At 40.0% G+C, this 24,115-nt stretch overlaps 1 protein-coding gene across 1 annotated transcript in view; it reads left to right on the top strand.

The window, feature by feature from the left end:
• Positions 1 to 24,115, top strand: part of SPEF2 (sperm flagellar 2) — a 178,683-nt gene that overhangs the window by 132,838 nt on the left and 21,730 nt on the right. The window contains 5 exon segments of the mRNA XM_046000034.1: positions 1,957 to 2,085; positions 3,157 to 3,295; positions 6,773 to 7,002; positions 19,108 to 19,214; positions 20,116 to 20,298. Of these exon segments, the coding sequence (XP_045855990.1) occupies positions 1,957 to 2,085; positions 3,157 to 3,295; positions 6,773 to 7,002; positions 19,108 to 19,214; positions 20,116 to 20,298 (788 nt within the window).

Genomic DNA, 24,115 nt, shown 5'->3' with positions numbered 1-24,115 from the left:
TGAGACCCAGACTCCGGTGGTGTTAGCTGGCTAATGGCACTGGGTACCAACCAGTCTCACCTAACTTGTTTATCCAAATAGCCAAGCGTATCCAAGGTAAAATAACCCTTAAGGACAGTTTGGAACATGCTAGAAGAACTCCAGATGGCACTGTGTGGTCTGAAAAGTGTACACAAAAGGGCCTGCAGTAACTGAGAAGAGGTTGGGTGAAAAGCGAGTATATGTATGTAAGTTTCAGGTTGAATTCAGGTTTCTGGTTTAATTCAAGCAAGTTCCTCTCTTCTGGAGGCCTCCTGCCTATCTCTGCCTTAAAGGCATGAGGAGAAAGCAAAGGCAAGAGAAAACTCAAACTGAGACAGACCTCCTGTCAGCCTTGGGATTAACTCTGGCACAAACATTATGCCCCCTCTGAATGTCTTCACGTGTACATATTTAAGGTGAGTTGAGGCAAGAGAGGAAGAGACAGAAGCACGGGGGCAGAAGTCACTTCACTAGTCAGTTCAGTTGCTCACGAGACACTTGTTAGGCACCCACTAGAAGAGAAGCATGCCATGATGGGGGCGAAGGACAGGATGGTGAACTTCAAGAGCGAAAACAAAAACACAGTCCCGACCCTGATGGGACTCAGTCTAGCCCCAGAAACAGACATTTGATCCATCATTGTTCTTTAGTGGGGAAGGTGCAGGAGACCTTGAACGCAAGGTCACCTCAGTCCTTCTGAGGAGTGGGGAAACACTTCCCCACGGGAGTACATTTAAACAGCCCTGGGAGGAGAAAGAGGAGGAGTTGAGGATGTGGGCTCGCCCGGGGTGAGGGGTGGCACTTGAAGCCCAGAAAAGAACAGCAGCACAAGGAAAAACACACCACTTAGTCCATCTCAGATGGTAAAAATGAAAAACATAAGCAGCATTTGGAGGACATGCTTCAATCTACTTTTAATGGATAAATGGTTGAGTTCAGTCCCTTAATTTTACAGATGATAAAACAAATTGAACGAGATTAAGCTCCCTTTCACCTGTAATTCATACATCTACTGTTGCAACTACATTTTTTTAAAGAGAGACAGAGATCACAAGCAGGCAGAGAGGCAGGCAGAGAGAGGAGGAAACAGGTTCCCCGCTGAGCAGAGAGCCCAAAGCGGGGCTCCATCCCAGGACCCTGAGATCATAAGCTGAGCTGAAGGCAGAGGCCCAACCCACTGAGCCACCCAGGTGCCCTGCAATGACATTTTATTACAGTTTCTTTATTTATAGTTATGTCTTCTTCACATGACTCGAACCCCTTGTGGTCAGACCTTCAAGACAGATTTATTGCACTAAGTAGAACTATGTAAAGGGAGACTGCGGCTAGGATCACACTGCCATTTCTCAAGGGTAGATTGTCAGATAAATGCTGACAAATTCTTATTTTCTAATTCTCTTATATAATCATGGAAGTACTTCCAGTTAAGTACTACTGAAAAGATTGCTAAGAAGATTACAGATTCTTGACTGTGAGCCACATTTCAGCCATCTTGTGGATGTTGTCAGCTGTTCTTTTCTTCACGAGGATCTGGGACGCACTTGGCTAACACTAGTACCTCTGACCGAATAGAACTTCTGCAGCTGGCTAATGGCCTCCGTGCTGGGTTGCAGTCTGCTCACTTCCATCGCCAAACTCTGCACTGCACCTTCCTTGGAGTCTATAACTGTGTCTGCCCTCCCTGCACACCTCATTTTCCCATGATGCTACACAAAAGGGGCATTTTCACATGTGTCTAGCCTAGATAACACCTGGAGAATTCTCAAGGAAAGATCCATACTTCCCACTCCCAGTCAGGACTAGGGTTGGTCCTTTCCAAATCCAAAGAGTTTTGCTGTAGACCCGCACATGTCGCTTGGTCCCCATTTTGTCCAAGGAGCTGTGCGTCCTCTTGCATGCTGGCTCTCTCCTCCCCAGGTTCCACTGCGCTTTCAGGCCAATCACCGTCGATGGCAGAAGTCATGCCTGTGACGGTGACAACAGAAGAAATTGCCCAAATGGAAAAGAGAAAAGAACTGATGCTCAAAATCAAGGAAGAACACCTCGCTGCCCTGCAATTTGAAGGTAGCATTTGGAAAGAACTGAGATGATTCTTTTCAGTGGAAAACAGACCAGTAGGCAAATAGCTTGTGAATGGCTCAAGTTATGTCAGGGGGAACACAGAACAAAGGGACTGAAAAGTACAGCATTTCATTGGTTGTTTTCATAGGACCACATGAGGGTTAGATTCAGCCATCCTATAAGTGTCTGCTGAGATCTCAGAAAGAGAAAATTTGGGAGGGGGTTAGGAGAACACCAGCAATAATTAACAATCTCAGCGAATAAACACAAAAAGAATATGTCAGAGTCTGTGTGGTTTTACAGGGGTGGTTTTCTTCAGGGGTGAAGAATAATTGAGGCCTCTCATTAGGAAAATAAATCCCAACCGAAGGCTAACAGGCCCTGAAAGTGAGTTCTTAGGAACAGAGACTCTAGAAGAGCCAATCCTGGATCCATAATGTTCAAGAGCTTCCTTTTCCATAGGTAGCAGTGATTTTATAAGATATATTCTCCTGGCCTTCCCACTTGTCTTAGAATGCAACTGAAAATGGACTTTGAAAAAAAATCAGGAAAATGAGCAAATGAAGCCAGTGGCAGGGGAGGAAGCAGCAGAGAAACATGGGAAATCTATTTCAGAACTAAAATCCACAAGCCTTAGTGTGTGCCATGGGCAGCAACAGGCCCTGGAATACAGAGAATTTACCCTAGTTTGACCAGTGCTAAGAAAGTACAATGGTGTTGCCATCCTGAGGTTCTTTAAGTAGGGAAATATCAAGAGACTTTGTATCTTCCCCCTTTTGAAATTCAGAGATTATCTATTTGTTCTTTCCCACTCCAGTTTATCAAAGAATGTAATGCTATAAAGTGTAATAAACGTAAAGCTCAGTTTATAATAGTTTTGGCTTAAATAAATTGTCAAATGACCCTACCATGCATTACCCATTTTTTTTCTCAGTGACATAGGTTGGGTATTACCTATACTCATATTAAATGTGCACCTACATCTTCACAAACTGAAGCATGATTGGTTTAAAATTGAATTCAGCTGATGAGAAAATGCATGTATATATAATCCTTCATTTTCTTTTTAAATAGAGATAGCCACACAGTTCCGGCTTGAACTGATAAAGACCAAAGCATTGGCTTTCCTTGAAGATTTAGTAACAAAGGTGGTCGATGTATATAAACTCTTGGAAAAGTGGCTTGGTGAGAGGTACTTGAATGAAATGGCCAGGTAATGTACCCCATGGCTTTTCCAAAGCATTTTTTGTTTTGTTTTGTTTTGTTTTTTAATTCCTGGAGGTCAAAATTAGCAGGTTTTTAGGCATTTACAACTGTAAATTACATTTACAAATAGAAATTTTGACCTTTAGGGAATCACATATGCATTTGTATTGGTTCTTCTCAAACACTAAGTCAGGTGTCAAACTGTCCTGTTGCAATGTCCAGTTTTACACATAATTTCTGAGTTTGGTTTTTAGGCTGCTCGATGAGGACCATAGTTTACAAGGTTTGTTTATAGGTAAATTTAAAATATTTTTCAGAAGTAAGATCGTGTTTCATATCTTTCTAATGCTAGACTTATTTTTAGTCAGGGCTGATTAATGGGAGACTAACCAGTCCAAAACAACTGCAATGTTTTATCAGTGAGGCTGACTCCCTGGTAAGGGTAATACCCAGTTCCACTTTGCTCTTTGGTTCCAAAGGTTTTTCAGACTTCTCATCTCAGTGAGGGGCAGAGAGTCTCATTCTCTTAATTCTTCCCTAAAAAGCAGCTCAGCAAAGCAGAAACAGCCCTCAAGTGAGAGTCAGGCGACATGATGTTCCAAGAGATGGGGATTCCCTCATTGTCCACAGATGAGCACCATGCCTAATAACTCGGTGCCCCATGGCTTCATTTATAAAAGGAAACACAACAACCAGGCTATTTCAGAGGTTTTTAGTAGATCTAGATTCTGGGAACACTACAGTTTGGAATAAACATTGACTGAAAATTTAGAAGTTACTATGTACATAGAATACAAACGGCAAGTATTATCAGAAACAACTATTGTCTGGAAGATAGTTGTTATGGTTTGTTTTCTATAATCCTTGTCTCATAATGAAAGTTCTGTTGTAAAATCTTCATCCTAGTTTTTAAAATATCTGTTGTGCTATATAATAACTAACACACACACACACACACACCCCTCAACCTGGTAACCTTACTGCAGTAAGCTTAAAATCATTTTACTACTGGGTAGCCAAGTCTGTTACTCGTTAGCGTCACAGAACAGTGATGTTCAGTTCTGTTCTCTGCCTGCCACTTAAAAATGAAAATGTATTTTCTTAATTCATAGCATTCACAACTCTCAGCCACGTGACCCTCAAGAGTAAATGCTTCTTATTTTTATCAGATGTACTCCAATTTCTAAGATTTATATTCTGTGTATATATCTGACCCCTGAATGTGACCACAGGAAGTTAAAACCAGGACTGTTCAGCTATGCTTTCTGCTTTGGTTATTGTACAAATTCTCTGATGATAAAGGGAAAATAAAGAGAGAGCTACAAGATCCCTCGGAACTCCAAATCTTGCTTTCCATTCCCTAGGCATTTTTAAATCTCTTCCGTTCCTGGTAACTTCCACTAGGTGGAGCACACCCATTTTGAGATCCTGGTTGTGGCTTAGTCTTTGTCGGCTATGGGAGGCTTCTTCACTCAAGGGAGCAAAACTTACAAATGGCTATCAGACACATGAAAAAATGTCCATTATCACTAGCCACCAGGGAGATTCAAATTAAAACCACATTGAGATACCACCTTACACCACTTAGAATGGCCAAAATTAGCAAGACAGGAAACAACGTGTGTTGGTGAGGATGTGGAGAAAGGGGAACCCTCTTACACTGTTGGTGGGAATGCAAGTTGGTGCAGCCACTTTGGAGAACAGTGTGGAGATTCCTTAAGAAATTAAAACTAGAGTTTCCCTATGACCCTGCAATTGCACTACTGGGTATTTACCCCAAAGATACAGATGTAGTGAAAAGAAGGGCCATCTGTACCCCAATGTTTATAGCAGCAATGGCCACAGTCGCCAAACTGTGGAAAGAACCAAGATGCCCTTCAACGGACGAATGGATAAGGAAGATGTGGTCCATATACATGATGGAGTATTATGCCTCCATCGGAAAGGAGGAAGACCCAACTTTTGTATCAACATGGATGGGACTGGAAGAGATTATGCTGAGTGAAATAAGTCAAACAGAGAGAGTCAATTATATGGTTTCACTTATTTGCGGAGCATAACAAATAACACGGAGGACATGGGGAGATGGAGAGGAGAAGGGAGTTGAGGGAAATTGGAAGGGGAGATGAACCATGAGAGACTATGGACTCTGAAAAACAACTTGAGGGTTTTGAAGGGGTGGGGGATGGGAGGTTCGGGGAGCCAGGTGGTGGGTATTATGGAGGGCACGCATTGCATGGAGCAGTGGGTGTGGTGCAAGAACAATGAATTCTGTTATGTTGAAAAGAAATTAAAAAAAAAAAAAGGGAGCAAAACTTAGGTGTTATCCATTGCCTTTCTCCTCCATACCCCAGCGCACACACACCACGAGGCATAAACAAATTAGATAATACACACTAGGTGGGCACTTGCTAGTGTATAGCATGCTGGAATTGAATTCTAGGGTTGTCTTTTCAAAGAAAGCAACTAATACTATTTTTAAAATTTTCAGTCTTTAATATATTTTGGTGTTCCTTGGTTACATAAAAGTAGATTAAAAATGGATTTTTCCATCATGTCCTAACTTTATTGCAAACAAGAAACACAGTCCTTCTTGTAATACAATAATATCATATTTATTCATGTATAAAACTTCTCTGGCTTTTGAAATGGCCCTTTAATTAGGGCCATAACTATAATTCCCAGTGTAGGTTAAATCCATGCTCTGTGTGATTTCTCATTAATAATCATAAGGTATGGAGTTACGCGTTACTGACTTCATGCAAAGATAAGGAAATTCAGGGAGCTTAAATAAGTTCCCAAGGACGTATGGCTGTGGAGTGTTCTGGAATGAGAGCCCAGCTTCCAGGGTTCTTTCCACTGCACCTACTATTGCTTATACTACATGATTTAACTAGGAATTATTGTTTGTAAAAATAGAAAGCAATTTAAATGTGTTTATATTATGAGAGTCCATTCTGACTTTGTGTCTTAAAAAACATCAAACTCCTCCAGTCAAAGTTAGAGAAAAGTCACTCTTCCAGAAATCCATAATCAAATTTGATTAACTTAATAATTTTTCCTGATTCCAAATAAATGTGTCAATCTAACAGTTGTATTTTACAGATTCTTCTGCCATATAACTTTATTCTGATGCACACTTAGAATGAAATATATCTCTTGACACAATCGTACTTACACAGTAAAATATGTTCTATTACTAATAAAACCATATTTGATGAAGTCCCTTTTTGTTCAGCTTTGTATACATATGTGACCATGAGCTTTGCAGTGAGCATATATCTTATTTCCAATCTATGCTTATTTAATTATACTCTGTCTTTTCACAAAGTGGGTTGAAGAGAATTGGAATTTGTAAACATGAAGATTGAATTGTCTACTTTAGCTATATAATGTGTAGACTCTTTGTATATGTCTAGTAAGCAAATAGTGTTAATCCAGTAGTATTTAGTGGGGATAACACTTTGCATTTTTCCATTTTCAGTGTGGAAAAATTAACCGAGGTGGCTCGCTATCACATTGAAACATCTAAAAAAATTCAGAATGAACTTTATTTAGGCCAAGAAGATTTCTTCATTAATGGCGATGTGAAAGTCTTTCCAGACCCTCCTCCCCCAGTGCGCCCCCCACCTGTGGAAAAGGAAGAAAATGGCACCCTGACTATTGAACAGCTTGATAGTCTTCGAGATCAGTTCTTAGATATCGCACCTAAAGGTAGGAAAAATAATTATCATGAAAAAGCACAAAAAAGGTTAAGACTCATCAGGTAGTAGTCACTTGCTCACAAGTAAAATCAGCCTTCTGGGATTGCATGTCACCAAAATGAGCCTCGCTCTGCTCCGGTTTCTCATACATCTGCTTCATACAACATAGATCTGAGTGAAACAAATGGGAGGAAAGCTGACTGATCCTTTGGCAGTGTGGTGATCTTCCTTCCTGGTGATTCTCCTCTTCAGCCCGTCCCTGCCCCTGGCCAAAAGTTGGTAAACTTGGGTCTGACTCTGTCTGGCAGTTGAGAGAGACAGCATTTGGACATATGTCCAGTCTAAGGTTTGGACTGAGACGATGAGTTTGTGTTTCTGTCTCCCCTACTAGTCTGTGGAGGAAGACCAGGGAATAGAGAATTTACCTTTTCCCTCAATGCTTCATGACTAAGAATAGAATCAGGGAACCTGTCAACAAAATATTTGCTTAACTGATGAAGTTGTTCACATGTATGTGCACGTAATATTTTATGTACATGAATCCTTCATTTCCTTCACATGTTATCATTATGACTCTGTAACATGTGCAAGTGCTTTCTTTAAAAATTCATTCTCTTTCTACTTCCAGATATTCTTCAATGAATTCCATCAATTGATAGCACAAGTAATTCAGACAGATCATATAGAACTATCATCTCATCTCCATTTTATTGGTCTGGACACTGAGTCACAAAGCAGTTTTTACATATGGTCATATGTCATTCAGGCCTCTTTGGATTCAAAGCTCTTGCCCCTTCTCACTGAACTAAGTCACCTCTCATAATCAGGTTTATTTTATCTCCCGACATCCATGTATTGGAAAATCATTACTTTTCCCTAGAGAATAGCCAACTGACTTTAATGTAACACTAACACAATTCCACTTTCATGGTGAATATACTCATTTGTGGGTTTTTTTTTAATATTTTTTATTTATTTATTTGACAGAGAGAGATCACAAGTAGGCAGAGAGGCAGGCAGAGAGAGAGAGAGAGAGAGGGAAGCAGGCTCCCTGCCGAGCAGAGAGCCCGATGCAGGGCTCGATCCCAGGACCCTGAGATCATGACCTGAGCCGAAGGCAGCGGCTTAACCCACTGAGCCACCCAGGCGACCCTCATTTGTTTTTTTTTAAAGTCAAGTATTTCTATAAATCTCCACTGAATCTCATTAGTCAAAAGGGCATTCCTTAATTCTAAATCAGAACACCTCCTGGCTAAGCCCAGAGGATGAAACAAGGTGTAACCATGGGCCCCTGGAGGACCCCCTTCCCTGGCACATGTCAGCTCATCTAACCGGCATGAGCGGGCTCCACCTCCAGCACATAAAGGCACACATGACAACTGTTGATGGATACCAACTCCGGTTGGTGGTATTTGGGCAGGAAGGAAATGCAGCCATCAGCAGGTATCAAAAAATGGCAGTTTTATAAAGCCAGCCCATGAAATCCCTTCTATCCGACAGGCAGATTCTATTCTCTTCTCCACGGTGTGGGGTTCACAAGGCCCTCTTATTACATATTTCCTTCTTGAGAGTTGCTTTTGTTCTTCATTATATCTACACTAATTTTTATGTTTAAAACAAAAAGATACATATAAAAAGGTTCTGAATATGAAATACGCTTTGATTTAATCCTACACTAGGGTAATGGGATGGAACTCATCCAATTAGCAGGTCAAAACTAAAAGCATTTGGGGGCATTTGAGTAGGTGGAAGTGGATTTTGAAAATTATCAACCACTCATAATCCCTTTTAAAAGGGACCTTGGTATTCATGATGACAACCATAATACATTCTTGGATCCAACCTCAAAACCAGAGCCTCCATTTCAACCAAAATTTTAAAAACAACAAATAGCAGCTGTAAGTTGGCAGACACATGTCTTAGAAGATTAACTCTACAAACCCTTGGGACTAAAGCATGTCAACTGATACATTTGTCTGTTTTCTGACTATGGTAGAATGAATGCAACAGCTTACAAAGTATGGTGGAAAGAGGAAGGAAAGGCCGGGGAGAAAGGAGGGAGGGGTGAAGGAGGAGGGAGATAGTTATATATTTTTTTTAAAGTAGATGTAAAAGGAAAACCATTTGCCCAAGGGACTTAGAGTATAGTTTGAAAAGGAAAGCAAGGAAAAAGAAAATATAAACTTCTATTTAAGTTCTTTCTGGAAGAGCATATGAACTTTATAAAAGTGCTCAGGAATGCAGAGCAAAAGAGGATCAGTGAGCAGTGAGGTCGGTCAGGGGTCAGGGAAGGTTTGAGCGGATACTACCTTGGAGGAAGGAACTGGAAGAAGAGCGATTGATTGCAGGGACAAAGGGGATATTTCAAGTCAGAGGAACAGCCCCTCGCCAGCATGCAGAGAGGCATGGGTGTGGATGTTCTGGGAAATATCAGGAGGCTGCTTTGCTTCTTCTTCCCAAATGGTAACAACCTCAGGCAAACAGATGAGGAGGCCTTCTCTGAGGAACCACCACCATCCGCCCAAGCTGGAGAATTATCCTGGATTCAAGAAAAATCGTTGTAACTACTGCAAGGTTTACAAGGCTATACAGTACTATGAGATTGGGGGGTCTTAGGGGTTCAAAATGACTTATGGGCTATGAGGAATCAGTTTAAATTCTTTTTTTTTTTTAAAGATTTTATTTATTTATTTGACAGAGAGAGATCACAAGTAGATAGAGAGGCAGGCAGAGAGAGAGAGAGGGAAGCAGGCTCCCCGCTGAGCAGAGAGCCCGATGCGGGACTCGATCCCAGGACCCTGAGATCAAGACCTGAGCCGAAGGCAGCGGCTTAACCCACTGAGCCACCCAGGCGCCCCTTAAATTCTTTATTATTAGCTCAGTTATGCTATTTGAACACATGCACACATGAACACACATATTCATTGCTTTTTAAGAAGCATGTGTAAAACCTTAGCACAGTATCAGGTAGTCTATCAATAAAAAGAATGTTCGTTGTTCTTACTCTTGCTAATGTTGTAAAAGGAAGGCAAAATAATTGTCATTCCATTTTCTTGCTCCCAGAGTCACAGTTCTGTGATGTTTTCTTTGAAGTCAGGCTGCAAATGCAGACATTGCCCCTCCCGGAGGAAGTCCAATAATTACCACTCACCCTTTCTCCCTGACTTCCTTAGCTCCCAAGATATCCTCTGACTTTAGTCTTTCTTCCTCACTCTTTCTTCCTGTTGTCCACTGCCTTAAATGATACACAGCCATCCATCTTTTAAATGAAGTCTTTTATCATATTCCTTCTGAGAACTGGAAAATAATCTTTTATGGCGTCTTCCACTGTATTTACCTCAGAACTGTATACTTTGAAAAAACAAGCTCAGTTGAAGTAATCAGTTTTGAAAGTATGGAGTAACTGGCTGAATGTGGCACATTTCTAAATGTGTGATCCTATAGAACATCTTCCTTGAACTTGAAAATTGCTATTATTTTTAAGAATGTATTTTTATATATTAAGAAATATGAGCATTTCCACGAACTATTTTCATATATGCCAGTGTAACCTATGGTATCTAAGAGGCAACTCTCATGCTTACTAAAATATGGTGAAATATGATGAACAGATGTGTTTTTCTCTAGGAAAAAGCATACATGTTCACACATAGTCATTATATAACTAGGCCCACAGGAAGAGGTTTTTAGCAAATTTATAAAGAATGGTCATAGTATGAAGTTCCACTCTGGTAACTTTTAATTATGCTACATAAATAAAATTATTTATGGATATAAATATATAAACACATATGCCAGAAAAGAAAAATAACCTTATGCATGATAATCATACGAGATCATGTGAAATGCAATGAAACCATTTATCATGCTAACATTTTTCTTCCCATCCAGCAAAGAGTCATACTTGAGAATCTTAGGAGCAGCTTAAGTTAGAGACAGCCAATGAATCGGCAAGACATTCTTTCACTGACTGTCCCAGGAATCATTCCCACCACAGTACTCCCAGCACAGAGGGAGATTTAGTGAACATCTTCTGAATTCTAATAGCCAGTACTGGCATGGCATCTGGCTCCACGTGTCAGGCCCCATGCTAACCTTGCCATGTTGATTCACTTCTTACCCATGGCTGGCTGAGTAAGAAAACCCAGCCATGGGTAAGAAGAATCAGACAGCTCTTTTCAAATCCACCTTTTGTCAAATGATTGTAGTATGTTCTGGGGCAAGTTAATTAGCCTCTCTCAGTCTCAATTTTCTCATCTGGGCAATGGGGTATTTCACTAGAGTTGCTGTGAGCTTTAAAATAATTTATGTAAAGTGTTTAGGAAGTGTCTGGCACATAGAATGTGCAATGTAAGTGTAATATAAGCCATTATCATTTAATTATATAATTAGAGTAATATCATATTATTATATTATATGGAACATTATACAATAGTGATTCAAACTATTCCAATTATTACTCAAAATGTTAGCTCGGTATCCTGAAGGTACACATGGCGCAACAGGCATCAATAGCATCATCCTGGAACATTTCCAGAAAAAAAAAAGTTACACCACCTGATAGAATTAAACCATAAGGTATGTGGCCCCCCAAGGGAACACAAACATCCCAAACAAAAACAGTCATTTTGTGTAGCGCATTGAGCTCTGGGTAGGAACATCTTGTCTCTAAACATCAAGTGCCAAGCACACCAGAAGGCAGTCTTTCTCCAGTGGAAGCAATTTGGAGTCTGTTGAAACTAGAACACTTCAGCAATGTTCCTCAGTCCCCCCTTAAACCAAAAGAACTCCTTTTCTTTGTAAACCCATCAGTATTCCATGTAATGTCTGTAGAGATTTGGTTCATGGCTATTTTGGCTTCTGCTGAGAGGCTATCTGGGGAGAACACAGTCCAGCAAATTCCGCCTCCTCACTCCTTCTTCAAGAGAGGCAAGCATTTAGTTGCTCGAGGCTATGAAATTGTTCTAAAAACTCACAAGGGGCTCCACCTCTGAACCTCTTCCAGAGACCCTTAGGATCAGTGATTGGTCTCAGAGACAGAAGGTACAAACAGAACTCTTGTCTGTGGTGGCTAAGCTAGATTATTCGGCTACATGGTTTTTACAAGAATTCAGAGGAGGAAGTAGTTACTGCTGTCTATGTGGGTCAGCATAGGGGTTAACCCACTAGAGAATTTTCAATGGAACCTTCCAGGAAGAAGGGTAGGGGAAAGCAGACAAAGGGGAAACTAGAGTAGACATGGAGATTTTGAAGTTGCATGACATATTTCTTTAAGGAACAGCAAACAGACAGCTGGGGCTAGAGGCAGGAGGTGAGGAACACAAAGAACTTGTGGTCAGATTGTGAAGTCTCAAAATGGTTTACAAAGGACACGCAGGAAAGGATTATCAAAGGCCTTTAGTGCCAGATAACGTGGTGAGTGGATTACAAGGAGGCAGAGACTAAGAGCTCAGGAGGTGCTGGAGGTGCTGCTCTGTATCTCTACAGACCTCTGCTAACTGAGAGGATTAAGGGATGGGGGATGGGGGGAATCATTGGAAATTCTGTGGATCTTTCTAAGCTAGTATCTCTCAGAAAATTGTAGAAATAGGATACCATATATTTGCAGGGAGGTAAGTCCCATGTTGTAATCTGAAACCTGTTTAAATTAGTCTGACTTTACACAAATCAAAAAATACAGAAATATTTCTTAGAAAAGTTACGCTAGAGAAGGATTGATGTTATTAATAGGAATATGTCTCCAGGTGGTAGAATCTAGGGATTACTGAAAAAAAAGGAGTAAGGCCCCTGAATGTCCTGTGGTTCTCTCAGTGGGTGAACTCCTTCCGCTACAGAGATTCAGATCACGGAAATGCAGTAGTAAATCTAGAAGCCTCTTGGACCTGTTAAAACAGTCTGTGGGCAGAGTTTCGGCTGCTTCTTCAGGAGGAAACACATTCTAATGAAGCCAGAGAATTTACATTAGGCAAATGAGGGTACGTGCTCAGAATTCAAGATAATACCTTCTGGAAAATCTGTTCATAAAGCTAAAAACATAAAAGCTAGCTAAATCTGTAGTGAAAGTTAAAGTCCTTCCCTTCAGTAACGAGAGACTTCTTTTTTCATATATTCATTCCTGTGTTGACCAGCATTGACATGTGGCCAGCAGGCAACAGTCTGGCGCCGAAGGCCTAGAGTGGGAGCCCGAGGACCCAGTGGGTAGGGCCCAAAGTGAAGGCAGGAGGTACTAGTCACAAGAAGGCCCACTTTAAGCAAAAACAGTGATATTTAGGATTTGGGGGGGGGGGACAAAATGGGGCTTTGTTTTAACCGTAACAACTGCAAAGAAAAAAATTATTAAAAAGCAAAATAGAAGCTAGATGCAAATTGGGTAAGAAAAGCAGCAGCAGATAGACTAATGTTGAAGGTTTCCAGGTAAAAGATGTTAAAAGATATAAGATCATGAAAATCAGTTGGGAATGTTGATTTTCTTAAACATCTGCCAAGTGCTTAGCACTCACTTAGGCATTATTCAGTATACTATCATGCAAACATTAGTATTCCACTTTTTCATTAAACTATAAAATAGGATGAGATCATCTAATGATCACTAGGGTCACAGAAGTTGAAGGAAGGAGGTAAATATGTGGTCCAGGCTGCCTGCCTTCAGAGAAAAACTGTATCTTAGGATGTTCCTTTGTATAATTTTAATTTTTCTGTCTTTCTCCCCAGATGAATATACATATTCCACACTCTGACAAGTAGGTTTCAGAAATTGGATCTTTGGGGAAAAGAAAAAGATGAGGCATGAGGCACAGCTCCTTGAAACCACCTAGGATGGGTCTCAAAGCCTGAAGCCCTTTCTGTAAATGAACAGGTTGGCTGTGGTCCTGCCAGAGAAGGAGGACCTGTGGTGGGAAGGAAGAGATGGCTAAGGCAAATCTTGTAGACATGCTGCTGGGCATGTCCTGTTACTCTGTCTTCTCACCACAGGAAGCAAATGTCAGCAAAAAGCAATGTCCCTCTTACGCACAGAGAACCAGATTCTAGAGTGAAGAAGAACATAGCCCCCTTTGTCCTATGAGAAACCTGTAGTAGTGAAGTAGCTAAACATGGTGCCTGTGGAGTCGGACTGGCTGCTAGTGATCCCCAACTCTATCACTTATGAGCACTGTGACATCAGGCAAATTAACTGACCTCTCTGTGCCCTCGGGGTCATAAAATGACAGGTAATTAGTCTATTTTCTTAACTATAAAATGGGGATGATGGATTATGAGGATTCAATAGTATAAGCCACTTAAAGCCCTTGCCAGAATGTCTGATGTACTACTTGTAAGCACTCACTGTATTTTTTTCTAGAAATAATGAGCAAGTGTGGGGCACAGAGATTAAGCAAAACTGAGGGTAGATGTTGGTGATTACTGAAAATAACAATATGGAGTTATTTTAAAGGCAGGGATCTTCCAGATGATGTGAACCAAGTCCTTAGAAAGCAGAAAAGGCTGCAGAAGCTTGACCATTACCTTCCAAGGAGGAATGATCAATTTTTGAAAATCTGGCTAAAAAAATACCCTTGGCTTATATATGATGAGATACTAAATCTTATGTTCTGTGGCCTGTGTCGTAAGCATGGAGTGAAGTCAAGGGGAAATCAAGTGAGTTTTTCCTATGGCACAGACAACTTTAGGACAGAATTTCTCAATGCACATCATCTCAGTGAGGCTCATGCCAAAGCTTCACTAATGGAAGCAACAAGTGGTTCTCCAGTGAACCGTGCCACCACAGAGCTCATGGTGGCGACTATGAGCAAAGTCACCCTCGGGAGAGTAGAGAACTTGTTCAGATCATGCCACGCTATCGCCAAGACGGGACGTCCCCTCAAAGACTTCATCTGGATGTGCAAGTTGGATGATATGAAGGGGGTTGATATCGGCCCAGTATTCCGAACTAACAAATCAGCAAGAACCTTTACATATTTTATCGCTGAAGTGGAACGGAGAAATCTAAGAGAGAAACTAGAACAAAGTAAATTCTTCTCTGTCCTCAGTGATGGAATCACAGACAGTTCAACTGAGGAAACTGAACTTGTCTATGTGCAGTTTGCACGTGCAGGAAAAGCGCATTGCCAAATTGTTGGGGTACAGACAGTAGAAAAGAAGGATCCTTTGGCAATAAGAAATGCCATTGAGAAAACTCTAGAGAGAAATCTTCAACTTAAGTTATCGAACCAAGACTGGGCAAAGAAATTAGTTGGTTTTGGAAGTGATGGTGCCCCTGACTCAGAGGGAGAAAACAATGGGGTGGCCCTGCTTTTGAGAGAAATCCAGCCACGTGCGCTGACTGTGTACTGCTTTGCACATCATCTTGAACTATCTTACGAGGCAGTGTTCCAGAGAATTCCCCTGTACAACGATGTCAGAAACCTTCTTCATAGCATTTACCACTTCTACCACAGTTCCCCTCTTCTCAGGAGTTCTCTGATGACCACCTTCAAAAGCCTTCACCTTCGACCTGTGATGCCTTCTCAAATAGGGGGCAGGAGGTGGCTTCAAGAATTGCAAGCAGCCCTCCAAAACTTTCTCAAGGGATATCCTGCAATAGTCCAGCAACTGCATTTGGTAAGTAGTTTTGACATACTATACTATTTTAGTTTTCCAGAGTGACAGGGAATATTTTTATGGAGCAATCTAAAGTAATTTTAATAAAGATAAACCAGTTATTTTATTCCCAATCTATGTTATAGGCAGATGAAGACAGAAGTGACACCAGTCATCAGAAAGCCAAGGAACTCCTACAGTTCCTTCTCCAAGCAGACATTGTTAAATTCATCCATTTCTTAGTGGATGTCATTAATATACTTAGCATTCTTTCCCGTGTCAATCAGAACAGAAATTCTTCTATTGCCGACATATTTGCCACGTTAGAGTCAACACTGGAAATGCTCAGAATATATCAGACAAGGTAAGGAATTGGGGAACGATCTAGGGAAAGTCTATCAATTGTAGACAGTATGAATGGGGACATTATTTGCCAGGTGCCTTTTCACTTAATTGTTTATTTGGGTAATTTTTTTTTTTTCCTCCCCAGACCAGGACCAAAAGAACGTTGGGTAGATTCAGTCACACACTTTCATGGTAACTGCCTGGGAGGAAAGGGAGACATTTCTGATGTAAGAAGCACAGTCTTAACACATCTTATCAAGAGGCTGCAAGGCTGTTTCAGAGATGCCAGCCAGGATGTGGTGAAAGCTACCATGATTGGGAGCTTTAAACTGTGGCCTGCAAAGATAAATCGAGGTACTCTCTATGCACTAATTTCAAACCTATTGTTCTTTGACCACCTGTAGGTTTCTTTCATATTTGTGACTTTTTCTCTTGTATATCGATGGCAGAATTTGGAGAAAAAGAGGTATCCATCCTGATTGCCCATTATGAACCAGTACTGGAAGCTGCCAATGTGGAAACTGATGAAGTGGATACTGAATGGAGCATGTTGAAATTAGAGATATATGCTAGGTAAGCATAGTTGGCATTTATAAATATTGGAATGAAACTTGGGAGTCTCAGTCTTTTACATTTTTCATTCTTCCCCGCCCCCCACCCCCCCAGATTTCAGAACATCCGCAAGTTGACCTGGGATTATGTGAATTCGGTTTACTTACACAAGTATCCAAATATCCTGACATTGGTGGACCTAGTGCTGACCCTCCCTGCAAGTTCCGCAGAGGCAGAACGTGGCTTTAGTCAGATGAAACTCGCCAAGACACAAATGCATGCCAAGATCAAGGCTGAAAGTATGACGGATCTCCTGATAATCCAGTTGAATTCTCCAGACATTAATAACTTTGACCCAAGGAAAGCTATCCATTTATGGAATACAAGAGCACCGTCTTCCACTGGTGACACAAGACCTAATTCTGCCTGTTCCTCAAACTCAGAAAGCCATTATGAAAGTGATTAGTAATCTGATAATGTTGACTTTGTCATTGATCAAAGTAAAAACAAATTCTTTTTAATCTGAAATTTAGAAGTAAAATAGTAACCAGTCTTCATACCAAACACAGAAGGCATTTGGCATCTTTCCAGACAAAGCAAAAATTTCTGATACCTTTCTTTAAAAAAAAAAAAAGATTTATTTATTTATTTGAGAGAGAGAGAGAGAGCATGCACATGAGGGAGCAAACGGGGGGAGAGGGAGGAGAGAGAGAATCCTGACACAGACTCCCCACTGAGTGTGGATCCCACCCAATGTGGGTCTCTATCCCACAACCCTGAGATCATGACCTGCGCTGAAATCAAGAGTCAGCCACTTAACCGACTGAGACACCCAGGCAATCCTTCCTGTACCTTTCCAAGTCTACTTCTGCATCCATGCATTCTTTCACGGTTTTTTGGATGGAAGTGATACTTCTAAGAAATGGTGTTACTTTGGTGTCATCTTTTGCAGAGTTTTGCTAAGGGTGACCAGACTATGATTATGGTCTGAGTTCCCTTCGGCCTGGCATACAATTAACATCTTTCCTGTATAATTCTAAATGACAGCTACATTAGATAACTAACTTACTGCCAAACTGAAAGAGATGGGGGGGGGGGGTGGTCCATGAATAAAATTTCTAAGTTTCTCTGTTTATGTTATCACATTTCTATCACTATGTACCTTGGCCATGTAGGTGACAAGATCAAATATTAAAAAGTTTTTACATTTCATGTTAAGGTCATCAGATGAACAATTGCTATGTAAGCTGGAAGCATTACCTTACAACACTTTGCCTGCACCATAACTATTAAAGACAATGGAAATATATTGAACCTCTACAGAATTTTTAAATACTTAGAGCCTCTTCATGGTTTCATAAAATGGATTTTATTTATGGCTTCATCTTGAGGAACATAAGTGATTATTTCTAACTTGTCTAAAATCTAATGTGGTTTTTACTGAAAATAAAGCTCATCTCACTGAACATTCTACCCCCTGGGAAACTGTTTCTTATCTCTATAAAATTGGATACTCAGGTTCAATCAAAAAGGACAGAGAATTTATTTCCGAATGACCTGTTGGATAGCCAGTCATATCAAAGGAAGAAAGATTCTGCTCTTGCCACCCAAAAAATTAACTTCCAAATCTCAAGATTGTATATTTTGTTTGAACTGTTAACATTTTAAAAGGATTCATGTGTGTTCTTAAAGGTTAGAAGAAATGTTAAGGTTCATGTTAGATTTTTATAATCGTTAAAAATTCAGATGTAAAAAGAAAAATGTGAGATGCTACATCTGTGTTTCTATTTCTACTCATTTTATTTCTAAACAAAGAAGAATAGCTCTATACTCTGGACCTGAAAGACCTGAATATGTGTAAGGAGTCTCTCCTCACTCTAGAAGGTACTTCTGTCAGAGAGGTTAGACAGACATTTTTTAAGTTGCTTCATTTATTTTGTTTTTCTATTTCTTATTTGAAATGAGAGACAGACAAAAACAGACTTCTCTTTTGGACAGGGTAAAAGAGATTAATGTAGAGGAATAAAGCCTTTAAAAGGTTAGTGACCTTTTATGAAATACTTTGGAATATTGAGCCAGTTAGATTAAATTAAATTATCACTTCCAGTACAGTAATTTAACAATTCAAGTCTCCCTGCATTTACAAAAACAAACAAACAAAAATCTCTTCTGAACCAAATGTAAAATGAGGATAAATGTGTTACTTGATTACAGTGGTGATTTGAATGCATTCGGAACACCTGTATCCCATACTCACCAAAATATTTTACTATTGTGCTCTACTGCATATAGGAAAAATTACAGTTTTTTTCTTTAATTCTACTAATTCTACTCTGAGCAAAAAGTCAAAGGAAGATTCCAAATTAAGGTGTAAGTTCTCAGTATTTTTCCCAGTCTGAAATGATTTATTACTCAGCCAAAAAAGACATTTTGACTTTGCTGAGACACAATAATGAGAGTGCCTCAGGAAACTGATTATTATTCTTATGTTTTCAAATGTCTTCTGTTCTTTAAAGGTTACAGTTTTAAATAATATGAATAAAGAGATTATACAAATATCTATTTTTGTTCTGTTTTAGCAAAAGAAACAAAATCCCTGTCACATAACATAATTGGAAAAATATTTTTCATTATACTCTAGGCATAATAGGGCATAAAGCCTTTACTGACATCCTGCTGGATCTGGTAACCCTGAACCTTGGAACAAACAACTTACCTAGTAGTTGGATGCACCTCACTCAACCTGAAGTAAGATTCCATTTTGTTTGGGTGTCAAGACTGAGAATTCTTCTGATTTGATTAAGTCAGTGTTTTTTTTTTAAAGATTTTATTTATTTATTTGTGTGACAGAGATCACAAGTAGGCAGAGAGGCAGGCAGCAGAGAGAGAAGAGGAAGCAGGCCTCTTGCTGAGCAGAGAGCCTGATGTGGGGCTTGATCCCAGGACCCTGGGATCATGACCTGAGCCGAAGGCAGAGGCTTTAACCCACTGAGCCACCCAGGCGCCCCTAAGTCAGTGTTTTAAATCATCAGTACTTGCAGTGTCTGACATTCAGGGGGCAATCAATAAAACCTGAATGAAGAACAAATGAGCTTGGATGTAAGCTACGCCATGCACGTGTTCAACGCTGAAAGAATGCATGATGACACTGAAACATTGTAGAGCCGGGGAGGCTCAGCCTGTGAGTTTGCATCTCTTACTTCTAGAGAGAGTGATCCTGACTAGTAACAGTAGATGATTCTGGTGGTTCTTGCTTTTCAACGTAATCGGTTCTTTAAGAATGTACCCGAAAACAAAATGGTTGTAGTATATCTCTACAGGTTGTAGAGCCCTTGCACAGCCCCTTCTAGAATCTTCATCCTCCCCCTGTTGAAAAGGTAGAGTCATGGAGTCACATGTGTAAATTTGTTGTGTAAAACAGTAAGCAAACAACTCAAATGCCAAGGAAGCAAAAAGTGAAGAGTGTCTAGGTTCTGTCTAGTGTGGATTGGTTGGTAGAACCTGAGGGAACAAGCCTGAGAACTGACTCTCTTCACCAATACAAACTCCTCCTTCCTTCCTCTAAATGTCTCACAAAGAAATAGGAACTGAGAGAGTTTCACGGTAGAGTCATACAAACATTCCAATGGCATTTCCTGTTTTCTTCTAGTTGCAGGAGTTAACATCTTTATTAATAGTAAACTCAGAGTCTGTGGACTGGCGGAAATTCCTATTAGTAATCTCAATGCCTTGGATCATCCCCATGGAAGAAGAGCTCCTCGAGGCCCTGCAGAGGTTCAAAGCCGTGGATGAAGAGCAGTTGGGCACCATCACTTTCGAGCAATATATGCAGGTTGCTGCCAGGGCCTGGTGGTACTACTACTACTGGAGTACTTTTTGACCTAAAAGATGTATTGTTCACTGATGTCACTGATGCCAGGATTGGGCCAATGTCCTGCTTCTTGGCTATCCCTCTTTGGGTACTCAGAGGCAGTGCAGACACTGTCCAAGTCCCAGGTGGAAGTCTAGCTTCCATTCCCAGGGAGATTGTCTGGAAAAAGTCAGAGCTGCTAAGATAACTAAGCTCTGAAAGAAGTCACATCAACTTCATTGTTCTTCTCCTAACTCCTATACAGTGATCCTTAACCTTGACTATAAATTAGAATCACCTGCAGAGCTTTAATACATCGAATGCCCAATACCCAATGCTCTGAGAGTAGTAACAACAGTACCACCCAGGGAAATGAACACAGGGAAAGGGGAAGGGCTTTTTTTTTTTCCAATTTGGTCATGAGCATGATGAATGATGAGAGAGTTTTTAACAAGTTGAGTTTGAAATGTCTGTGAGAAATGCAGACAGAAGCATCTAATCTGATAGATCAGATGCAGAACAGATTGCAAGTCACTATCATGTAGGTAGTGATTAAATATAAGAATGGACAAGATACCCAAAGGAAATGTAGAAAGTCATGAATAACTTAGTAACATGATACCTGGCCATTGGCCTGGGCAGGTAGGATATATAACAGGTGATCTTTTCCCAGAACAATTTTGGTAGAGTATAGAATCCAGATTGCAGGAGATTGATTACATGAATAGGTCTCTAGGAAGTGAAGATAAAAGTCAATTCATTTTTTAGAAGTTTGAGCAAGAAAGGAAAATGAAACCCCATAACTAAGAGGGACTGAATTACTTATTTTGTCTCTAGTAATTGAAATCATTTTATTGCTCATCATTTCACATGGCCGATAGATGCGAAAGATGAAAGTGATTATAAGGTTCTAATTTTGAAATAGGGTAATACTCTTTAGGTGCCTATATCATGTGTATATTTCAAAATTGAAAGAGCACATGCCTTCCTGCTTCTCTTTCTCCTGGCTTCACTTTTTGTCCTTAATTAATGGATGGCTTAGCTATAGACAGCCCGATGTTCCTATGCTTGTGCTGTTGAGTCAGAGGAATTAATACTTGAATATGAGGAGGTTCCTCCAAGACTGGTCAAGATAGGTGCTTGGCTGATTGGGCTTTGATATATTTGTTTCTCAAGTAGAGGAATTTATAGATACTACTATCACTGACCTCAACTTAAACCTTATGAAAATGATTTTGTCTGAAAATAAAAACAGCAGAGCAAAATTTACTCTGTTTTCATCATTGCCTTAAGATTTTAATAAGTGAGCACTTGCGAAATCACCGAACTTCACTGCAGTATGTGCCAATTACCACAGGATATCAATTTAAACATCCTTTTGTACAAACATGAGATGAACAAAGGATGTTGGCAATTTTTACCAAAATGCTGAGCCAAAACCAGAAAGCTCCTTTACCCAAAGTATAAATTTCTCAGAGAAAGTTGGCTGCTGCATTTAAAAGGAAGAAGTACTTATTTGAACACCTCCTGTGTTTGGGGAGCAGTTGATTTCTCAGCTCAGCACTCTCTCCCACCCACCCAGTTCCCTGTCCACAGGAACCCCAGGATAGGAAAGCCATTTGGAAAAGCCCACTTGGTCGTCCCACATGACTTTCAGAGATTTCCAACACTTTCCAACTCTCTCTCTCACACACACACCCCAAAACCAAAACCAAAAACAAAACAAAACAAAAGTTATATGGCAAAAGTCAAAAACACTTTTAGAACAAAATTTTATGAGATTTGTAAAAATGCTACATTAGAACAGTAAGATAGCATAACACGCATTGCTGAAATGGAGTTCCCTGGGAGAGGAGAGCTCTCTACACTGCTTTTTATTTTGTTTGTCTTTTTCTTTTCTTTTGACTAATTGCAAGTTCGCCACGACAGCCACTTAAGAGTGCGCTGATTTCCCCAGCTTCTAAAACAGAATGAGATAGCTGGTGAATTCAGCTGGGCTATGTACCTGGGTTGAGCTGTGAGAACATAAAACCTGTTTACCCTTGACCCTCAGCCCTCCTGCAGCTGTCACATGCTTGCTCCACGGTGTGAGGAGACTGAGCCACTCCCTATAGAATTCTGTGATAGTGAACTCTCAGCTCACTTTCTGTCGGTGAGAATGCATGTGATTACAGGTTTAATGAGTCAGATGTTCTGGGATCCAAACAACACAGCACTCATTCTTTAAAGAAAAGTAAAGAAAAAAAAAAGAAATAAAAACAAAAAAACTTTAGCCATGATGTGGGAAACAAAGACAGAAGAAAAATTATTAAATTTCCTTACTACCTACAGCCCATTGGCAAGTCCTTAAAACAAGCAGAGTGACATTCCTCTAGGGACTCGACTGTCTCAATGTTGACATTTTGCTGAGGGCAAAAGGCAACATTAGCCCAACCCCCAGGACCCTGTAAGTTTACTTTAATGTATAAAAATTCCTTTGGAAACTTCCTTTATCTCTTCTCCCAAGATACATGTCAGCAATTATCCCCCAAGTATATGACCCACCCATATACATCTAAAGGGTCTTATGACTGAGTTTTTACTAAACAGTAATAAATTATCTTTCCTAACAATAGCTAGCCCTCTCAGGATCCTGAAAACCTTGTTTCCAGAATATGTGGGAGGCTTACACTATCCCTAATCCCTTCCCAACTTGAAAGTATATGATGGGGCACTTCTCATGACCTCAGTACAGCTCTTTCTGCCCAGGGGTCCTGTCCCCATGCTTTTATAAAACTACCTTTTTGCACCAAAGATGTTTCAAGGATTCTTTCTTGGCCTTCAGCCTCAAACCCTAACATCTTTCCTATGTCAGGCCAAGTTTTAGCAAGAGAACATGAGGGACATTTCCATCTTTTAAGGAGAAATTGCCTAATAATCCAGTGAGGCATGATATGGTCGACAGAACTTTTATCAATTTAAACCCTACTTTCTAGGTTCACATGTAACATTTAACATTGCTAAAATTTTCACAGATGACTTTTTAAAAATCATAGCTTGTTTCCAAATCAGTTTATTTTTTTTCTTTCTAATGTGGCATTCTTGTGTGAAAAATACACAGTGTTCTCATTTATGCAATATCTTATGTTTTTAGTAAACTAATATGAATGAATCCTTGGTTTTAAGGATCAGGGAAATTTCCTGTGCATTGAAACAATTAAACATGGAATTGAGAGTTAGTTGAAAATGGAAGGAGGAATTGGGCTCCAATCTCTATTTCTTTTTTCCCTTCTGGCTTATTTTATTATTTCCCTCTTTGTCCCCGGTTCTCAGCAATTTGATTATTGTGTTCCTTGATGTGGTTTTCTTCATGTTTCTTTTGCTTGGTTCACTGAGCTCTTGGATCTCCATGGGTTTTGTAGTTCTTGTCAGATTGGAAAATTTTCAGGATTTTTCTTTCCTATTTTTTTCCGCACACCTACTCCATCTCAAAATCCAATTCCGTGCTTATTGTCCCATGGGTCACTGAGGCTTGGTTCATTTTTTTTTCCAGTCTTTTCTCTGTGCTTTACTTTGTATTAATCTCTATTCCTATGTCTTCAAGTTCACTAATCATTTCCTCTGCAGAGCTGAATCTGTTATTGATACCATGAAGTGTATTTTTCAATTCAGATATTAATTTTTTGTCTCTAGTAGTTCAAGTTGGTTCTTTTTTTATATATTTCATTTCTCTCTTCATTATGAGCATGTTTTTTCCTCTATCTCCTTGAAAAAATGAAGGATACTTAGAATAGCTGAAGGAACATCCTTCTCTGTTCAT

The sequence above is a fragment of the Meles meles genome, chromosome 3 (genome assembly GCF_922984935.1).
Source record: "Meles meles chromosome 3, mMelMel3.1 paternal haplotype, whole genome shotgun sequence".
In the NCBI taxonomy this organism is placed as follows: Eukaryota; Metazoa; Chordata; class Mammalia; order Carnivora; family Mustelidae; genus Meles; species Meles meles.
This window is presented reverse-complemented; position numbering and strand designations above follow the sequence as displayed.